The 18,160-nt window shown below is 44.2% G+C and overlaps 1 protein-coding gene across 1 annotated transcript; it reads left to right on the top strand.

The window, feature by feature from the left end:
• The first annotated feature begins 2,884 nt into the window (after positions 1-2,884).
• Positions 2,885-7,021, top strand: tlnrd1 (talin rod domain containing 1). The gene has a single exon (XM_085772458.1). The coding sequence runs from the start codon at positions 4,619-4,621 to the stop codon at positions 5,681-5,683; it is 1,065 nt and encodes a 354-aa protein (XP_085628584.1). The 5' UTR covers positions 2,885-4,618; the 3' UTR covers positions 5,684-7,021.
• The last annotated feature ends 11,139 nt before the right edge of the window (positions 7,022-18,160 follow it).

The raw sequence follows: 18,160 nt of genomic DNA, 5'->3' as shown, positions 1-18,160 counted from the left end.
ATGGCGAGTGGGGTGGATCCTTCTTGGTTAATGACTTAATAACTGAAATTCAACCGTATGTTTTTGTTGACACTGGGCTGAACTGCGCTAAACAATTATTTCTTTGAGCCAGGCAAAACAGGAGGGGGTGGCAGGCATTTCCTCCTGTTAACTGCCTCTGACATAACTTTTTTTTTTTTTCTTAATGTAATGACAGCCTAACTTAAACAAAGGCAGGAAATAGATTTTTAATTCAAAATGATTCCTAAATGTTGAGTCAGATGTTCTCCAATATATTTGGACACAGCTCCATTAGCTACTGGTTGATAACAACACAAATACAAAGAGTATTAAGTTTGTTTGTTTTTTTACTGTATGAGAACAATGGAGTATGTTCTTATCTAACAAAGCTTTACTATGACACTGACAGGTTCAAACATGACTGACAGTGGAGGAGGTGGTTCTGAATGTTTTTTGTCCTGTGATGAACCACATTTTCAAAATAAAAGAAAATTGATTCACTCGCCAAAAGTTCTGTTTCAAAATAAGAGTCCTGCAGTTCTCTGACTTGTCTCCATTGACATAACTCCTTAAAATGTTTCAAATAGGCTATATATTTTTATTCAAGGAAATTGTGCATTTGTCAGGTACACAGTTTTCAATGGTAGATTACTTGTTTGTCCCAGCAACAGAACAGTGTAGCCTATATATTTATGCAGATGTACATGAGTGTGTGTCACATGGTGCAACAGTGCAGCTGGCTGGTGTGTGTTCAATCGTTTTGTAACATCACTGGTTTGTTCTTTAGAATAAGAACATGATGTGGTGGGATTTTGCTGACAATTAGATATAATCAGCAGATATTCATTCATTGCACCGCCTTGTAAAGTGACATAGATAGAATATAAACTACATAAATGATGTATTCAGCATACCATACAGCATACAGTAGATTCAAACATGTGAAAAGATTGTAAGAGAAGTGAAAAACATCAATCCTGCATGGATCAACACCAACACTCAATGGATTCCTCCCTGATCCGTGTCCCATCATCCCCACAAGTTTGATCTAAATTGGTTCAGGACAATGTAATGACTGACAAACAAACAAAGCAGACACAGGTGAAAAAAAATTCCTCTGTGGAGGTTATAGCAGAAGAATGACAGAGTCAGGAAGGAACTCTTGTCATGTTCAAGGGCAGGGAAAACAATGGTTGATATGGAGGCTGGTATGAAAAGAATACATTCTACTGAACCTGAATTTAATGTCTGAGGCCTGCAGGGGTCATGAGGTTGTGGAGATCAGCTCGGCTGACAAAGACTGTGGAGCTGTTTCCTCTCTGGCCGACCCCACCCAATGGCACTGTGCCCTGTGCAGCTGCGAGTCCCACTGACAGTGCAACAGCATTCACATTCACTCACTGTGTGTTCATCACAGCCTGCAACCAACAGGAACACAGGGTTTGTTACCATGTCATACACCTCCTGTCTGTGCATTTGTGAGATTAATGGCATCAATGAAGTTCAAAATGATCTCCAAGTCTCTTGAAGTTGTATCATTTGATTTTATAGCAGTATTCTTTCCTTTGGTGTTCCTGTCTCCCATCTCTATCATTTTACCCCATGGGGAAAGTTATGTCACAGTGCTAACTTTTTTAATAGGTGTTTGTCATAATTAGAGAGTTTATTTTAATTGCCTAGGATTTCCTTATTATTTGGAACAAACATTTAGCTAATGGTAAAATCATCCAGTGTAAAATGTGGCTCATCTTACCTCATAATGCAACAGATACCCTATACAGGAAGGCATCATCCCCCTATTGTAATATGGCATCTGTTCTAATAATCAGAATATAGCCTAGTTTTAACTGACAAACACTATCCTGATATAACTGTTAGTGTTTACAAAAAAAGGGGACTATTTTTTTTCTCCTTTAAATTCTGGCTCACTTCACTGTATTTCAGGGGGAAATATTAGACTGCCAAACAACAAGAATTTCAGGGGCTGCGCAATTAATAACAATGTGATCAAAATCACATAAATCACGGAATGCAAGATCAAAGTGCAATTTCAGACACTGCAGCTCCATTTAAGGTAAAACATGTTACAGCATTGTCGTGCATGTAGCGCACAACAACAAATTCTAAAAACGAATAGTAAATAAGCTATTCACAGGCCTATGCCACCATGTCACCTGACCTAAAGCCAGTTGAGATGTTTTGGGATGAGTCGGAGCACAGAGTGAGGGCAAAACAGCCAACAAGTAGGCTACTCAGCACCTCTGGGAACTCCTTCAAGACTGTTGGAAAACTGTTCCAGGTGACGGCCTCATGAAGCTGATGAGAGGATGTCAAGAGTGTGTGAAAAGCTGCAAATCAAAAGGTGGCTACTTCGAAAAATCTGATATAGACTATAAAACATATTCTGCTTTTTTGTTTACTTCGACATGTGTTCCTTGAGTCTAGACCGATTCCATTTCTCTCCATGTTATAAACTGTTTTCTTGTCTGTAACAACATCTATTGCTCGTCTGGGTGAGGGATCCCTCCTCTGTTGCTCACCCTGTGGTTTCTCTATTTTTTTTTCCTGGTAAGGTTTTTTTTTTTTTTGGAGGGGGGCGGGTGGGTGGGTCAGTGTATGTGAGAGCAGGATGTTGTTATAATGCTGTGTAAAGCCCCTTTGAGACAAACTGTTTGTAAAAAATGGGCTATACAAATAAAATTGCCTTGCCTTGCCTTCATAGTCTACAATGTAGAAAAAAAGAAGAAAAAATCGGAAGGTGTGTCCTAACTTTTGACTGGTAGTGTATTAATGCTCCACTATTCAAAGTAAAATCAACCCAGCTGCTCTGCCTTTATTTTGAAAACAAAACTTCCGGTCTCACATGGTAGCTGGCTAGGCTAGCGGTTTACTTGACGCAGCGGGGATGTCTCATGGCAGAGCAGCGACCAGTCCCGAAAGTAAAAGCAGTCGTAAAACTTCACTGAGCTCTTCGGCCGCCGTGTAACCAGCGTCTGCCCTCTCGACGCCGCTAACGCCAGATAAACAACCCGTCTACGGTCATGGCGGAGAGCGGTGGAAGCGGCTACTCGTGTTACTCCGTTGCAACAACTTTGCCGAGTCCAGCAGCCGTTCAGCCGCGACCACACCCTCCCCGCTTCCTCATAGTACTGTAGCGGGAGCGCGCCGCGCAGGCAGCGCCACTTTGAATCTCTGGGAATAACGGCCGCTTCTTTCGGCTACGTTGACGCTTCCTCGACCGCGTGACCCTCTAAAACAAGTGAGTTGAAAAGTTGAGAGACCGCCCGCCGGTATGGATACGAGGAGCGACCCCCCCACGGAGGACACGCGGGGCTACGTACTCCCTGGTCCCGGGTTGAGACGCTGAGGAGGCGGAGGGCGGACAGACGGACGATGCATATGGAGTCGAAGCGACCGGAGCAACTGCTAGCTTGTAACCCAGGGCTGTGTTTGAAGAAGAAGCGGTTGAAAGTGGATTAAGGGGTTTGTTAGTTTGTCGCCCTTTCGGTGGATATTACTCGGGAGGACCCATGAAACGATGGTGCTGGAGGGAAACACAAGTCTTCCCGCTATCCAGAAGAGCCGCCCGGGTGTCGCCCCGTCTGTAACCAGCATGAGTACGCCAGGCCGGTCACACTCAATGGGAACAACTCGGACAAGATCTCGGTGCTGTGTTAGTAGGATACTGGCCCCGATGCGAGTGGACACAAAATGATATCCTATTGAGTACAGTCTCAAAAGACTTAGAAGGCATCCGCTAAATGGTGAAGGTGTTTTCTCGGCTGCAGTCATAAAAGGAAAAAAAAAAGGCATCTAACACAGCACAGAGTCGGTCCAACAGATGATACTCCAGTTGGGAATGAAAGGATAAGGAGCTCTGACATTGTTTTCACAGCCTAATTCTGAATCTGCACTTTGCCTTTATTTTGTTATTCAGAAGGCACCTCGGTGGCACTGCAGCTTGTGTGTGATTTTTTTTCTTTCTTTTTAAATTCAGAAATCTGTGAATCTGTTCCACAAACAAACTGGGACTCTAACAAAGAATATGGACTTTTAATAACATGGATTATGTTGTTCAGGGCATTTAAATTGAAATCATTTTAAAGTAAAGAGCGTTTGATTTAACACTGACGTAGCGGGGATTCTGATCAACTGTTACATGGTATAAAAAGAATTACTAATAACCAAGGCAGATAACTGAGAATATGCCAGATCATAGCCTAGTCTTTAATCATATTGTACCATAGAGACATATTAATTAACAAAGGGGGATGTTATTCAAACATAAGTGAATGCAGTAATTGATTTTTTTGGTTAGCCACATGTTTACATTGAGAATACATGTCCTGTATGTCAACATATAATGTACAGTTGATGATCTATACTCTGAAGGAATTTAAGGAAGACTGTTTGGCCAGTTGTTATTTAAAGGAGTTTGTAAAAAAAGAAGCAGCGAGGTGAGTCTTATCTTGGAAATGTCTTAAACAGTACAATGCAGTGCGCATCAGCAGAAAACTATAAATAACCAAACCCCCCTCCACAAGAGCAGTTTGAATCCCAACCCCCCCCCCCCCCGCCCCTCCCCACCTTTCCGCACACACACTCCCCCCTCCTTATTATGGCTAGTGGTGGTTCTGGCAAATCGGCCAGCGAGGGATCAACCAGCACACCCAGCGGCGGCCTGCAGCACAGGAAGCGGCTCTCCTCCGTCTGCGACACGTGCAAGGGAAAGATGCAGCTGGTGGCCGACCTGCTCCTGCTGTCCAGCGAGACGCGGCCGGTCATGACCTCGGAGGGCGTGGCCGTGGCCGACACCTTCGACCAGTGCCGCGACACGGTCATCGCCCGGACCAAAGAGCTCTCCATCCTCACCCACGACATCCAGAGCCAGCTCAACATGGGCCGCTACGTGGAGGTGGGGGACCGCCTCCTGGAGATGGCCGACCTGGTGGTGTCGCTGACGGAGTGCTCGGCCCACGCCGCCTACCTGGCGGCGGTGGAGACCCCCGGCTCTCAGCCGTGCCTGCCGGGCCTGGTGGACCGCTACAAGGTGACGCGCTGCCGGCACGAGGTGGAGCAGAGCTGCGGCGTCCTCCGGGTCACGCCCCTGCCGGACCTCACCCCCCAGCTCCTCCTGGAGCTCTCTCAGAACATCTCCACCAACCTCAAGACTCTGACGGACATCTCGTCACTGGCCAGTGAGAGGTCCAGGGACCGCTTCGCAAAAGAACAGTTCAAACTGAGCGTGAAGAGCATGAGCACCAGCGGCACGGCCTTCCTGGCGTGCGTCAAGGAGGTGAAAACGCAGCCCAGCGAGCTGACCAGGAACCGCTGCGTGCTTTTCAGCGCCGCCCTGGCGCAGGCTGTGAGCGCCCTGGTGGGCTTTGCCACCGAGCCCCAGTTCTTGGGAAGAGCGGCGAGCATCTCCGCCGAAGGGAAGGGGGTACAGACTGCGGTGTTGGGCGGGGCCATGAGCGTGGTCTCGGCCTGCGTCCTCCTCACTCAGGGCCTCAGGGACGTCGCCCAGCATCCCGAGAGCAGCTCCAAGATGGCGGAGTACCGGGAGCGTCTGCGCAACTCGGCGTGCGCTGTGTCCGACGGCTGCACGCTGCTCACTCAGGCACTCAGAGAGCGCTCCTCTCCAAGAACTCTGCCGCCAGTCAACTCTCATTCTGTGAATTAGTCTAGGAGGGAGAGCCCCCCCCAACCCCCCCTCCCTCTGTCCTATTCTGACGTACCAAAGAGACTCACTTGGGCTGTCCCTGTTCATCAGGTTTAGAGTCGCCCCCAATTTCCAGTGGATCCGTCTTCCCGCTCCGTTCCGACTCCGATACGGTTTAGCTCCGTTTGACGTATCAAACCCTCGCCCACTGGAATGCGTTGCGTCTCTGATCCGTTTCCGTTGCCTGGAGCAGCTGGATACCCGAGATCACGGGAGAACTAAACTATCGCGATAACAGCCGTATATAAAGTGAGATTTAAATGTAAACAACAGATCCCTTTGTCTTTCTTTCTGTCAGGATACTTAGCCTACCTTTTTTTTTTTTAACTTTCAGTTTGTATCATAAAAAATTGCGGTTTTCCACCTCCATGATTAATATCTTTTCATCCATGACGTCCTGTGAGCTTCAGGTCCCGATTGATTGATTGATTGATTGATTGATTGATTGATTGATTGATTGATTGATTGATGATTTGTTGCTTGTTCCAGTGGGTGAAACTAATGTTGACAAAGTGATGATTTACAATTGGAAAGTTTGTCGTCGTGTTTTATTTTGAAATTTACTGGACACTCGCTGCATTTGAATCCCCGCTCGGGCCGATCTAATCGGCATTGATTGACGCGTGACGGCTCCGTCGTCCGGCAAAAATAGACTTGCTGTGTATTTCTGCTGGACGCCGGAGCTGGACCGCGGCGGAGAACTCTCCGATTGACTCGAACGGGTGCGAATCGCTGTGTCAGTCGGAACGGAGCTGGAGACGGATCCGGTGGAAATCGGGAGTTAGAGTCAGAGTAACATCAGAAGAAGAAGGCCGTCTGCGGGTCTGTCCACGTGGCCCAAGCGCGTCAGGATGCGTCGGAGCGAAACAGACGACCGCTGCAGGGTTTCCGCGTCACGCTGGATGTGACCACTTCGCTCCGGCGCCCCGGCCTCGTCTCTCACCAGACAGCCTGCTCTCGTCAGCAGACAGCAGCCTTTAAAACCTGAAAAGTTTACCTCAGTTTTCAGCTCCGGTGAAAACACCAGCCTTGATGATGGATGTAGCCTTTGCTGTGTGAACCTATGGTTGGCTGACCTGCTCGATTATATGTGCTTTGTGAGGGTGGAAAAGAGTGATCTGAGTGTCTCCATTTTTTTTTTTTTTTAACATGTGTGAATTCTTAATTGGTAAAAAGCTGCTGTGAGTGTGTGCCATAGGTTTTACACTATTTACCAGACTTTGCATAGTATTTTAAATTGTTTTGACCATGCATGTAATAGAGTATTTATTTCAACTATTAAAAACATTGTTTCTGATATGATGTTGTTGTTGTTGTTGTTGTTGTTGTTGTTAGGCTAATATGCTTTGAAAAAGCTAGATTGATTTAAAACAGAGGTGTCAAAGTCATTGTAGTTCAGGGGCCACATACAGGGCCAGACCAGTAAAATAACAGCATAATAACCTATAAATAATGAGAATTCAAAACTTTTCCCTTTGTTTTTTAAGTACAAGTACATTATTAAGATGTTTATATTTAATGAAGTGTCCTATTATGAACAACCTGAAATTTCTTGAGAAGACTATGTGCAATTTCAACAATATTATGCCTCTTCTGTCTTTTATGTCATTTTCACACATGGCAAATGAATCCCACTGGGCGGCTTTGGCCCACAGGCTATTGGTTTGACACCCCTGGTTTAAAGGCTCCATTCACTTAACTGTTATGAGTGAGATTTCTGCTTTAACAAGGGTAAATGAATGTTAGGAACATTTCAAATAGTGTTTTATAAACATAAGGTGTCCTGTATAAATATTAAAGTCCCGACATTACATTATGACATAGCCATGAATAAATGATTATCTTGAACCGTTTGCACAGGGTGCCTTGTCAGGGCCCTGCTACCAAAGTGCTACCAGAAATGATTCAGCAACCATTTTTCATTAGTCAAGTTGTTACTCTTATAAATAATTTGTTCCTGTGTCAGCATTCAGCAGCTTTGTGCTTCTCACAGACGTTAGTTGATCCACAGAACATGTGGAATTAGACACGTGAAATCTATGACCAGCTGTTGATTCACCTTCATTCTGAGTAATGAGGCAGAAATCTTGAAACCAAAATCTAGTTAAACAGGCTTTAAAAAAAAAACGATTTGGCTAGGTAAAAGAAAAACACAATTCTATTGAGTTTTGGAGTTCTGGCAAGAGTGGTGATTATTAAAATCTTGTGGTTATGCTGGAAAGTATGAAGTTCTGTTTAGTTAGTTTCATGTCATCATCATGCTAGCTGAATTTAACTGTTGTTTTCAAAATGAGTCGTGTCAGGTTTCATCATGGGCTCAGAGTGGCTTGGTTATGTTTCAAAATGTAAAACTCAGTGAGAAAGAACTGGAGAAAACAAGCCAGGAAACAATAACCTGTCACTCACTATGACTAATGTTTCACTCTTATTTATTTGACATGAATACCTTCCAGCTCCAGCTGTTACTGCTCTGTCAGATTACAGGTGTGTGCAGGTGCTTTACACTGTTTTCATTAGAAGCTGATGAAACAACCATGGCTCAGCTTCAACATGTGTTACAGTCAGCAAGTTTTCATCAGTGCATGCTGAGATACTTTCAGTACACTGATGGCATCGTTTTGGAAACCAAAAGGTCTTCACGAGTTCATATATTCTGCTCATTATTTCAACTTAAAAGACTCCAACCTACTGTACAGTGCAAAAGTTTTCGTCCCTTCAGATGTTTAGATTTTTATCCATTCTACAATACCATCAGAGAGGCGTCTAATCGGTTCCACATTTATTCTGCAGCATGACAATGACCCATCATTACAAAAATAACTATTTACATTAACAAGAAGAAGACTGAGTCCTGCAACAGAGGTTTCTTCTGTTGACTGAACTTTGGATGAAGTTAATCCATATATAAATACTATTCATGAATAGTATTTATATATGGATTAACTTCATCCAAAGTTCCAAAATAAAGCCATGGATGGCTTTGTTTTGGAAAGCATCTTCACTTTAGCTATAGTGCCTAAAACCTTTGCACATTATCTTCTGAAAACTAGAATTTACTCCATCCAAGGACAGAATGTTTTCACTGTGTGTTTGTTAGCAGGATTACACAATAAGGACTGAACTGATTTGAAACAAACAAGGTGGAGGGATGGGACATGGTCCCTGTGCTGTTCAGGTTTTAATCTAAATTTTTATAAGCACTTTCCAAAACACTGTGAGGACATTTTTTCAACACACAGAAAACAAAGTTTGTATGTTAATGTATAAAACCAGATATATACTATATGTCTGGTTTTATATCTATGGGTATTGCTGGTATTGGCCATGGTGGATGGGTGTGCCCTACATAGAACTTCTCAAACGTAAGTGCTTTAGAATCAGTCAGAGGAACTGGGAATAATTAAGACAAACAGACAGCACAGGTAAACTCAGGATACACTTTCTGGTTGAAGCAATTTTGTTTTTGAGACATGAACAAGTTTAAAAACTGGATTTTAAGACATTTAAAAAAGTATTTGATAATGGTATCATCTACATAATGGTATGTTTGGACAGCTTGGATTCACAGTAGTGTCAGATGAAGTTCTACTGGAGCACACTGGAAGTGAAAATATTCACAGTTCACTTCATTCTGGAGGAAGATCCAGTCATCCTACACCTGTCTGTCTGATATAGATCTGCACCAAATTGTGCAAAGTCACACACTAGATCTCAAAACCACAAATACCTCAGAGTCTTTCTACGTCAAGATTCAGAAAGAAACGTGTCAAACAAGACCCATATTACAATAAATAGGAAAGTTCCAGTTTTACCACATCAGCACCAAAATGCATTCATAAATTTCACACACCTCAGGCCTTGACAAGAAAACAGATGCTGAAAGTTGAACCACATGAAACATCTCAGTTGTCTGACTGCACCTGAAATCTGTAAGGAGAGAGGAGAGGGCAGCCTAGGTCAAAGGTCAACTAAGATATTTATGCAACTAATTCAGAAGTTTAAAGTTTCACCGAGTTTAAGAAATAGGATTCAAGAAGAACAAATTACAATCTGCCCCCTGCTAAAGATCAGCATGTGACTGCAAAAACCAGGAGGCAGCCTTTCTTAAAACAAGTTTGTGTTCTCACCTAAGCTGATGGCAGATGTGACAAAGGCCACACAACTCTAATCCACTCAGAACATTTTACCAGAATCAGTGGAGGAAGTGGAGGAAAAAAGAAATAGCAACGTGTCATGACAACAGTGCAGTAACAACAGGAAAGAAGGAGACAATAACACAGAACAAGGAAAGAATGCAAAAGTACTTCCTGGCTGAATCAATGAGAACATTAGACCAGGAGGTTACACTGGATCATACGTGACACTAGCTTCATCAACAAGTCATGAAGTTCCTAACGGATAGGATAAATAAAGTGATTTGATTTGGTAAAAAATACCAAACTGACCTAACGGAGTGCGTGGTCCATAAATGTGCAATCACAGACACAGAGCAACCTAAAACAAGACCAGTTCAGAACCTGCAGTAGGTCTTCATAACCACAATACATATATATATATATATATATTTTATTTTTTATTTTTTTTTATTATTATTAATTGCCTTAATCCGACTATAACTGGACAACTGAAGTGCATGTAAAATCGGAAAAACTAAGATGAGAATTGGACTATGATAAATATGACGTACAAGTACAAGAATACAGACTAATATTTACAAAGACGTATTCAACATGAGGAAATAAAGAAAAAATAAAAGACTTTTAAAGAATTTCAAGTAGGTAAGTATAACTGTATATAATATACATCTCCTCTGTGTTTGTTAAGTTTGTGTTTGTGTGTGTATATGTCAAATAAAAAACAAGTTGACGCCTTAATCTGACTGAATCTTGACAATGCATGTGTGCATGCTTCACAACAGTTGAGACGGTACAAAGTGTAGCAAAGAAGCTGGCCCGAACCTAGTCAAAAAAGAAAAACAGTGCAACCAGTGAGAAGATATACATGGACCGACCCAACCGGAGTCATTTGTGTATATTTTCAACCCGAACTCGGCCCAGACCAGTGCGCCCAGTCAGGAACTGTAGTTGAGAACTCTTAGTTGTTTATATCCAGTTATTTACTAGGTAACCAAAAAGTCAACAGGAAAGGGGTCTGTATTAACCTGCTGAAACGACGCATATCGCCACCTAGTGTTGAGGAGGTGAACACTTGGATGTGTAGTCCTGAGATCTGAGTTGGCGTCCGTACCGGGTTTATACCCAGTCTGTCAAAAGAAGGTCTCTGAATAGCACAATGTGTTAAGTTACTGAAGCTGTAAACACTAACAGAACCTTTGGTACAAAAACTCTAACCTAGTGATGAGGCATTCAGATGACCAGTGGTGGAAATATGTTCAGTCAGTCAGGGACATTCCCAATTATAGAGCTTGGCTTGCTATTGTGCTTCAGTATAAATAGTTGGAAAACAGAGCGACATCATAAGACATCAGTCATCTTACCTGTGCTGGTGAGGGAATGAGATCCAAGTGCTTCATTCTGGTGATTCTCATCATTAGGACACTGTCACATCCTTCGTCCCTGCTCAGTGCTGCAAAGACCAGAACCAAACAGCAGCCACACTGTATGTGATCAGCATCGTATTTCAGAGGATCTTGGATCTTGGATTTTAGATCATGGGTGATTTCAGAGGAACCTTCTAGGCAGGATATGGGAACGGTTTTGGCCGATGGAACTGGGGCAGTGGGGAAAAAACAACAAGCATGGAAAAGTGCTGAATCAGCAACTCTAAAAACAGTCTTCCAGTGTGAAGCCGATGTATGTCACCGAGTATGTGACTGGTCACTGATGAGTCTTTCCTCATGGCCTGTAGACTATCTGAAGGGTGATGCAGAGACACCAGGTAAAAGCTTTTCACCACACCCACATTAGCTCTGTCATGCAAAGGGGGTTCTAAAACACCATGAAGGACTAGTTCTTTGGCAAAGACAAAACTGCTGTTGCCCAGAGCTTCATCTCTGCAGCTGTCACCCACAAGCTTTTTTAGGCCAGGGTTCAGAGAACACGACTGTCTCTCCTGATGGTCACCATGTCAGATTTAACGATCACAGGGGCATAAATTCTTGCGGGAGACTGGCAACACTACAAGTACGACCCCGAACCAATTATCTATCACCACCCTGCGCCAGTTCATAGGCCATCGGGGAGGCGTCACAACAAACTGTCAATCACGGTTACTATAGCGCTGTGTGTGATGCTAGTGGTCTTTACCTCAGATGTGAAAATGAAAAGGAAGGAAAAAACAATTGTGGAGACTGTCTGTCTTTCAGAGAAGACGCAAAGTACGTTAACAAATGTATTCACCTCAAAACCATTATTGCCACATGAAGCGAGCTAACGTAGCTTCACTGGAAGCAATGAGTCAAAGCGCTCTGTCATCCTATTGGTCAATGTCAAGGTTCACGTCATAGGAGTTATGAGACTAGGCGAAGAAATTAAAAAGATTCTAACATGCCAGACTTTCTGTTGAGGCGTCGTACAGCATCCTAGAAGCAAATTCACTGTTGGTCAGTTCTGTTACACTACACGTCCATTCCTCGCTCCTGACGTTCATAAATCGGACTCCTCGCTGGAAATTTGTGGGCCACAACAAAATCGTGTTAGCCTGGGTATACCCATGCTACCTTGCGCGCAATTTTATTCGCTCTGCAAGTCAGCCTGGAAACCATGGACCCAATTTTTCCCTCAATGAGGGAGCCAATCACAGAACGGGGGAGGGCGCAGCAAGACAATGACAACACACTGAAGCTACTTTGTTGATAGCTTGTCTGACACTTTAGCCTACCTTTTGATGCCACGTTAAAAAAGTTTTAAGTAGTTTAGACCACAAGTTTATTTTGGAAAAAGAGCAACGTTTAGCGTTTTTTTCCTCATCGGATTTCTGGTGTTCTACATACGTTATCAGGTATGATTGATACGATTGTCTGGACAATAGACATTCGTAGCGCCCAATAAACAGTTCTGGGCTTTCGTAAACCACGCCTCAAATACGAAAAATGAACGGGTGGTTCCCAGAAATCCGGATTTTAGTTCCCAGAAATGCTCTCTGTTCATGACCATGAAGTATAAAGGCTTTAGAGATGCTAGCTGTTTCATCTGTTTCCAGTTTACTATGCTAATCTAGACTAACCCCTCAACACCAACTGCAGGCCCCTGTGTACTGTAAAACACATAAAACCTTCACATCGGCATCCAAGTCATTGTTACCACCTGCAGTAAGAATCTTGGATATATCTTTCCCGTAGCTGCCTCTCATTCCACGAGAAGTGATCGCAACATTGCTCTTGAACTTCACACATCCCGGCGAATGGAGCAGCATCCTGTGTTGTGCCCCGCCCTCCTAAAATCCGGATTGTGGCAATCTCACACAACCCAAATTCTCTTTTAATGAAATGTAGTACATTGAGATGTCCTCGCTGTAGTATTTGAAGTTGGGATCCGAGCTGATCTCTTTTATAAGACAGTGAAAGTAACCCTGATATGACTCTGAACTGTGTTTTCCAAGTTTGGGAGTGTTTTATGTTTTGTTTTTTACATAAGGAAAGTGTTTTGCATGCAGCCTCTAACAACTAAACCAGTGTCTTGACCTTGGGTGTGAATATCAGCTTGACATGAGATTAATTTCAGTTCTCAGGGGAAAGAGAGCTCAGAACCAGTGAGCAAATTTATTAATAAAAACATTGTTTTCATGACAGGAGAGATCAAGAGATGATAAGTTCTTCCTTTACACTTCCAAATTTGGGAATAAAAGCACAAATACATTCATACGACACGTGAACCCTTTTGTGCTCAACATAAGGAAATAGCTAATTCAGCCAAAATGAAAGCTGTGAGCAGCACTGAGGCCTGACAGAGCTGAGTAAGGCCTCTGTAGGAGCAGGAGATGAAGCTCTGCTCAGAGGCATCTTGACTTAATAAAAAAGTAAATATGTGATCTAGGCCGCGCTCGCTTGCACAAATTAAGATGGCACCTCAGATTTTGCTCAGCTTCGCTTCAATGCCGTTCCGACATCAGAAACATCAACTCAGTTTTCTCAAACCTTGTTCACATGTGTCAAAGCCTGAAATCGTCATTCCAACATTGCCACCTGTTCATTAAACCTTTCTTTTTTTTGGAACTTTATTTGTGACACACCATAGTGACATGTATATAACAAAAAGAAGAAAAACTAATATGAAACGTAAAAAACAACAAAAGAAAAACAGGACAAACTAAGCAAACAAACCGACAAACATGTAAACGAAGGGCAAACTCCGACCATAGTTAGCACAAAAGAGCATTAATTAATTTGTTTCACCAGAGCTCCAAGACTCACATGTTTTGATAAAAATCTGAATGACTTTAGAAACAAAGAACGGCAGTGACAGTGTTTAATGCGAACATTTCTAACTCCCAGCTGATCACAGCAGTGTCACTGAGCAACTCGGTGTGGAAATGTACGTACAAGCCTGTGGCAGATGGAGGCACTTTAGATTTAGAACAGGGTAAATCCAAAGATTTTATGTAATGAAAAACATGTTTGATGTAAATTCTTGGTTTTGAGACGTGTTATGACATTTTTCATGCTGTGTTTAATTTGGAAAATGTGTGACAATCTGCATTGTGTGTGGGCTTAGAGTTCTGAAAAACTGTATCTGTAAATTCACATCACTGTAGTCGCTGTAGATTCAGATACAGATGACTGAATTGAATTCAGTCACATCAAAGGAATGGAGAAAAACTTTAAAGGTCCAGTGTATAAAATGGGGGGAAAACCAACCGTTCATGTGCTCACTCACCCCTCCCATCGGCTAAGTGACAGTGGCCTCTGAGGACAAAACAACTTGTCCACGACTGGGACGACTGAGAGTATTTCGGGAGCATGGAGCAATGAGGTGAAGATGTAAACTGCTGTTTCCTCCTCCTTCTTCTTTCCTTTCGCCGCCTTCTTCGTTTGTTTATTCATGAACGCGAAACTTGTGAAACGCGCTCTCTGGCTGGCTGCATTTTCCATTCGGGCTGCCGTACAAACATGGCGGCGCAAGATGGCAACACTCTCTTAAAGCTATGGTCTACGATTTGGAGCATTGGTAATTATTATTAACATCGTTTATACAGCGATTATGGTCCTGTGGTCCGATATACACAATATAAATAGCAAAAAGAACCAAAAAAATCCATTCAGTCTATCAGCCGTGGGCCTGCATAGAAATTGACCAATGGGCGCCGCACGCCCCGTCCAGCTCCCACTGGCTCGCACCCTCCATCCTATCCCCTCGTCTCGCCTGCTCCTCCTCGACCCGCCTCGTCCCCACCCCCTCCGCTTAGAAACTACAAGTAGTTGTAACCGCTCTGAGCTGATCAGCCACAGACACATGAACCCACCAATTCAGCGCCTGCTGCCCCCCACCCCCGGTCGGTCTGCCGAAAAAAAGCCACACTAGGATTCAGAGAAGCACAGTACAGAAGCACAGAATGTGTTGCTGCCCGTATTACTAGTACCGGTGCCGCGTCGAGTCTCCCTGATCCTCTCCCAGACACACAGCTGCTTCCAGCTGCAGCCTGACCGGGGTGCTCTGCACCCTGCACACCGCGGCCCTGCTGAGCTCCTGGTCTTCCTCCTCTCCCCGACACACAGCCGCTTCCAGCCGCAGCCTGAGCGGGTCTCTCTGCACTGCGGCGCCGCGGAGCTCCAGGCCCCGGTCTCTCTGCTCCTCTTCCCCAGACACAGCACCCTGTGGCCGGTCACCCAGCGCGAGGAGTCTCCCTGTAGCATGAGGCTGTGCTAATGGTTGCTAATGTCGGCGCTGCTCGTACCAGCGGTCGCCGCGGTCCCGTTGCCGGGGACGGCGACGACGGTACTGGCACCGCCTCGTTACCGGCAGCTGGTGCACAGCGGCGCCGCTGTACACCAGCTGCCGGTAACGAGGCGGTATTAGGGGGCTAGCGCCGAGCACAGCCTCATGCTACAGGGAGACTCTTCGCGCTGGGTGACCCAGGACAGGGTCCTGTGTCTGGGGAAGAGGAGCAGGAAGAGTCGGGGCTGGAGCTCCGCGGCGCCGCGGTGCAGAGAGACCCAGGCTGCAGCGGCGGCGCTGAGTTCATGTTGAACAGGTAATCTTTGGTTTTATTGTGGAAGTTGTGACTGTGAATATGACATTTTACTCCGCATTCAAAGCCGCGTTTGGTTTCTGCAGGCAGCAGGCTTGTTGCTTGCTCCGCTCTGCTCTGTGAGGGGAGGGGGGGAGGCGTGTCGCGAGGAGGTCCCGAGGGGCGGGCCATACGAGCTCAGAGGGGAGGGGCGGGGGTGTGTGAGAGGTGCTTTTTTCAAATTTTTCTCATCCTCTTTCAAAACGTAGACCATAGCTTTAAGCAAGACCCTTGCTAAAAGAAGAATTATAAGGTTACGAAAACCAAACAAATTTTATTTTATAGCGATTATACACTTATACTAATATACTTATGGGTAGTATATTCAGATTTTGCCAATAAACCTTGACAATTATTACACACTGGACCTTTAAAGCAGAAGTAAGTGATATATTTGTGTTAATATAAGTCTTAAATAGTTATATCTTCCGACAGCAATCACTTACATAGAGTGTTTGGACCGAAACACGGGTCTGTCAGTCCCTCTGCTCTGCTCTGAGCCCAGGAGAAAACATTTATCGTATCCTACAGTTTTTATCCAATGAGGAGAGAGAACAGCATGCAGGGCTGTGTGTGCAGCCAAGGAACGCCGTGAATGTGGCGACGTAGGGACGAGGACTGTTATGGTGCGTTCCAGGAAACTCGTATTTTTCCGACCGTGAAGTCGTACCAGTTCGATCTGGTACGAGTTCACCGGTCAGAAGTTACGAGTGGCCGTTATAGTGACTTTCACCGGTAAAACAGGTCGGAAAAACACGAGTGGGTTGCCTGAAACACTACAAAGTCGTAAGCTGTGACTTGAAGCTGTAATTTACGATTTCAAAAGCCTGCCAGGAACGCAGCATTAGCGAAAACGACCGGACCACTGCTTTAAGGAAATTCCCTTCAGAGTATAAACACTAATGTTGGTAAAAGCCTGTTGAAATTTGTTGGCAAAATGCCCCTCGCATAATCATAGCCTGAATATATCTACTTATATTGATATTTACCATTTAAGGGTTGGTAGCAGCCATGCTTAAACTCAGTCATCCATGCCTGTACTGTATATCAAAGTGCTGTTATAGTAAAGTCCAGTGTTTTTCATCCTATACAAATTAGCAAACATTGGGGAATTGTACGGTCCATTTGGACGTGTGTATCAGCTGGGTGAGGGGTGTGGCCTCTCTAAAAAAAAAAAAAAAGTCATTTTGGAGCTTTAATCACAGCTCCACCATGTGGCTGATTGGGCTCATATTTCCTGGGAAACACAAGGAACATCATCTCCAGTTATTGGACCTAGTTTCATATTCATAATCAGTCTCAATGAGTCATGTGAGTCCAGCGTTACACACTGCTCTTTATGTAGTCTATAGAGCCTAACTAAAAACTGCTTTTCATCCTGGGGGGGGGGGGGGCAGCTCTTCCAAATGACCCTCATGCAGGGTGTATGTGCATGTTCCAGTGGATAAATCCAGGGCCTCACACCACAGCACAAAGCATGCACTTCCTGTTACATCAGCACCATTCTCTTGTCAGAAGTTACAATCAGTTTTATTCAGTTTATTCTAAACACCAGATGGTGTGGTGGCAACAGGGCTAAGGTTAACCATCCTTCTCCTGTGAATGTTTGAGTTGGCACAATTGGTAGGTACATAGAAACCTCCAGGCCAGGACACAATCTGGGAGGGCACCAAAAACCTTCCTGCATGCCCCCAAAGAAAAAAAAACTCAGGACGCTCATAATTGGACCATTAGTTTTAACGGCTAGTTCTCTGGTCAAGAATGAACAGTCACATTGAAGATCAATATATATTGTTTTTTTCCCATTTCATCCGATATTGAATGAAAGCAAACGGAAGCAAATGTGAAATGAGATTCCTGTGCATCATACATGTGGATACAAAAGCACTACAATTGGTACAGGGATTAAAGCAAAAAATAAAGTGAGTGCTGTCTTCTGCTGAACAAGATGACAACAACAATGAGATTTCAGTAGGCCTACCACCCAAAGACTGACAACTGCTGCTGTTTTCTAATGCTGCCATCCTGTAGTAAAGCTCTGATCTACACTTCACTCAAATACATGAGACCAATAGCTTTTATTCACACAAACTGAACTTTCTGAACTCCCTGGAACACAAAGACCTCGCAATATTAGGAAATATCCCAGGCTGCTGCACAAACCGTAATGATTTCTTTGGGTCCAGAGAGACATGTTTTATAAGACAACAGGCCAATGACAGGGAAGCAGCTGTCTGAGTGCGGAGCTACAGC

Source organism: Trachurus japonicus, chromosome 3 (genome assembly GCF_045865225.1).
Source record: "Trachurus japonicus isolate A0001 chromosome 3, Traja_1.0".
In the NCBI taxonomy this organism is placed as follows: Eukaryota; Metazoa; Chordata; class Actinopteri; order Carangiformes; family Carangidae; genus Trachurus; species Trachurus japonicus.
This window is presented reverse-complemented; position numbering and strand designations above follow the sequence as displayed.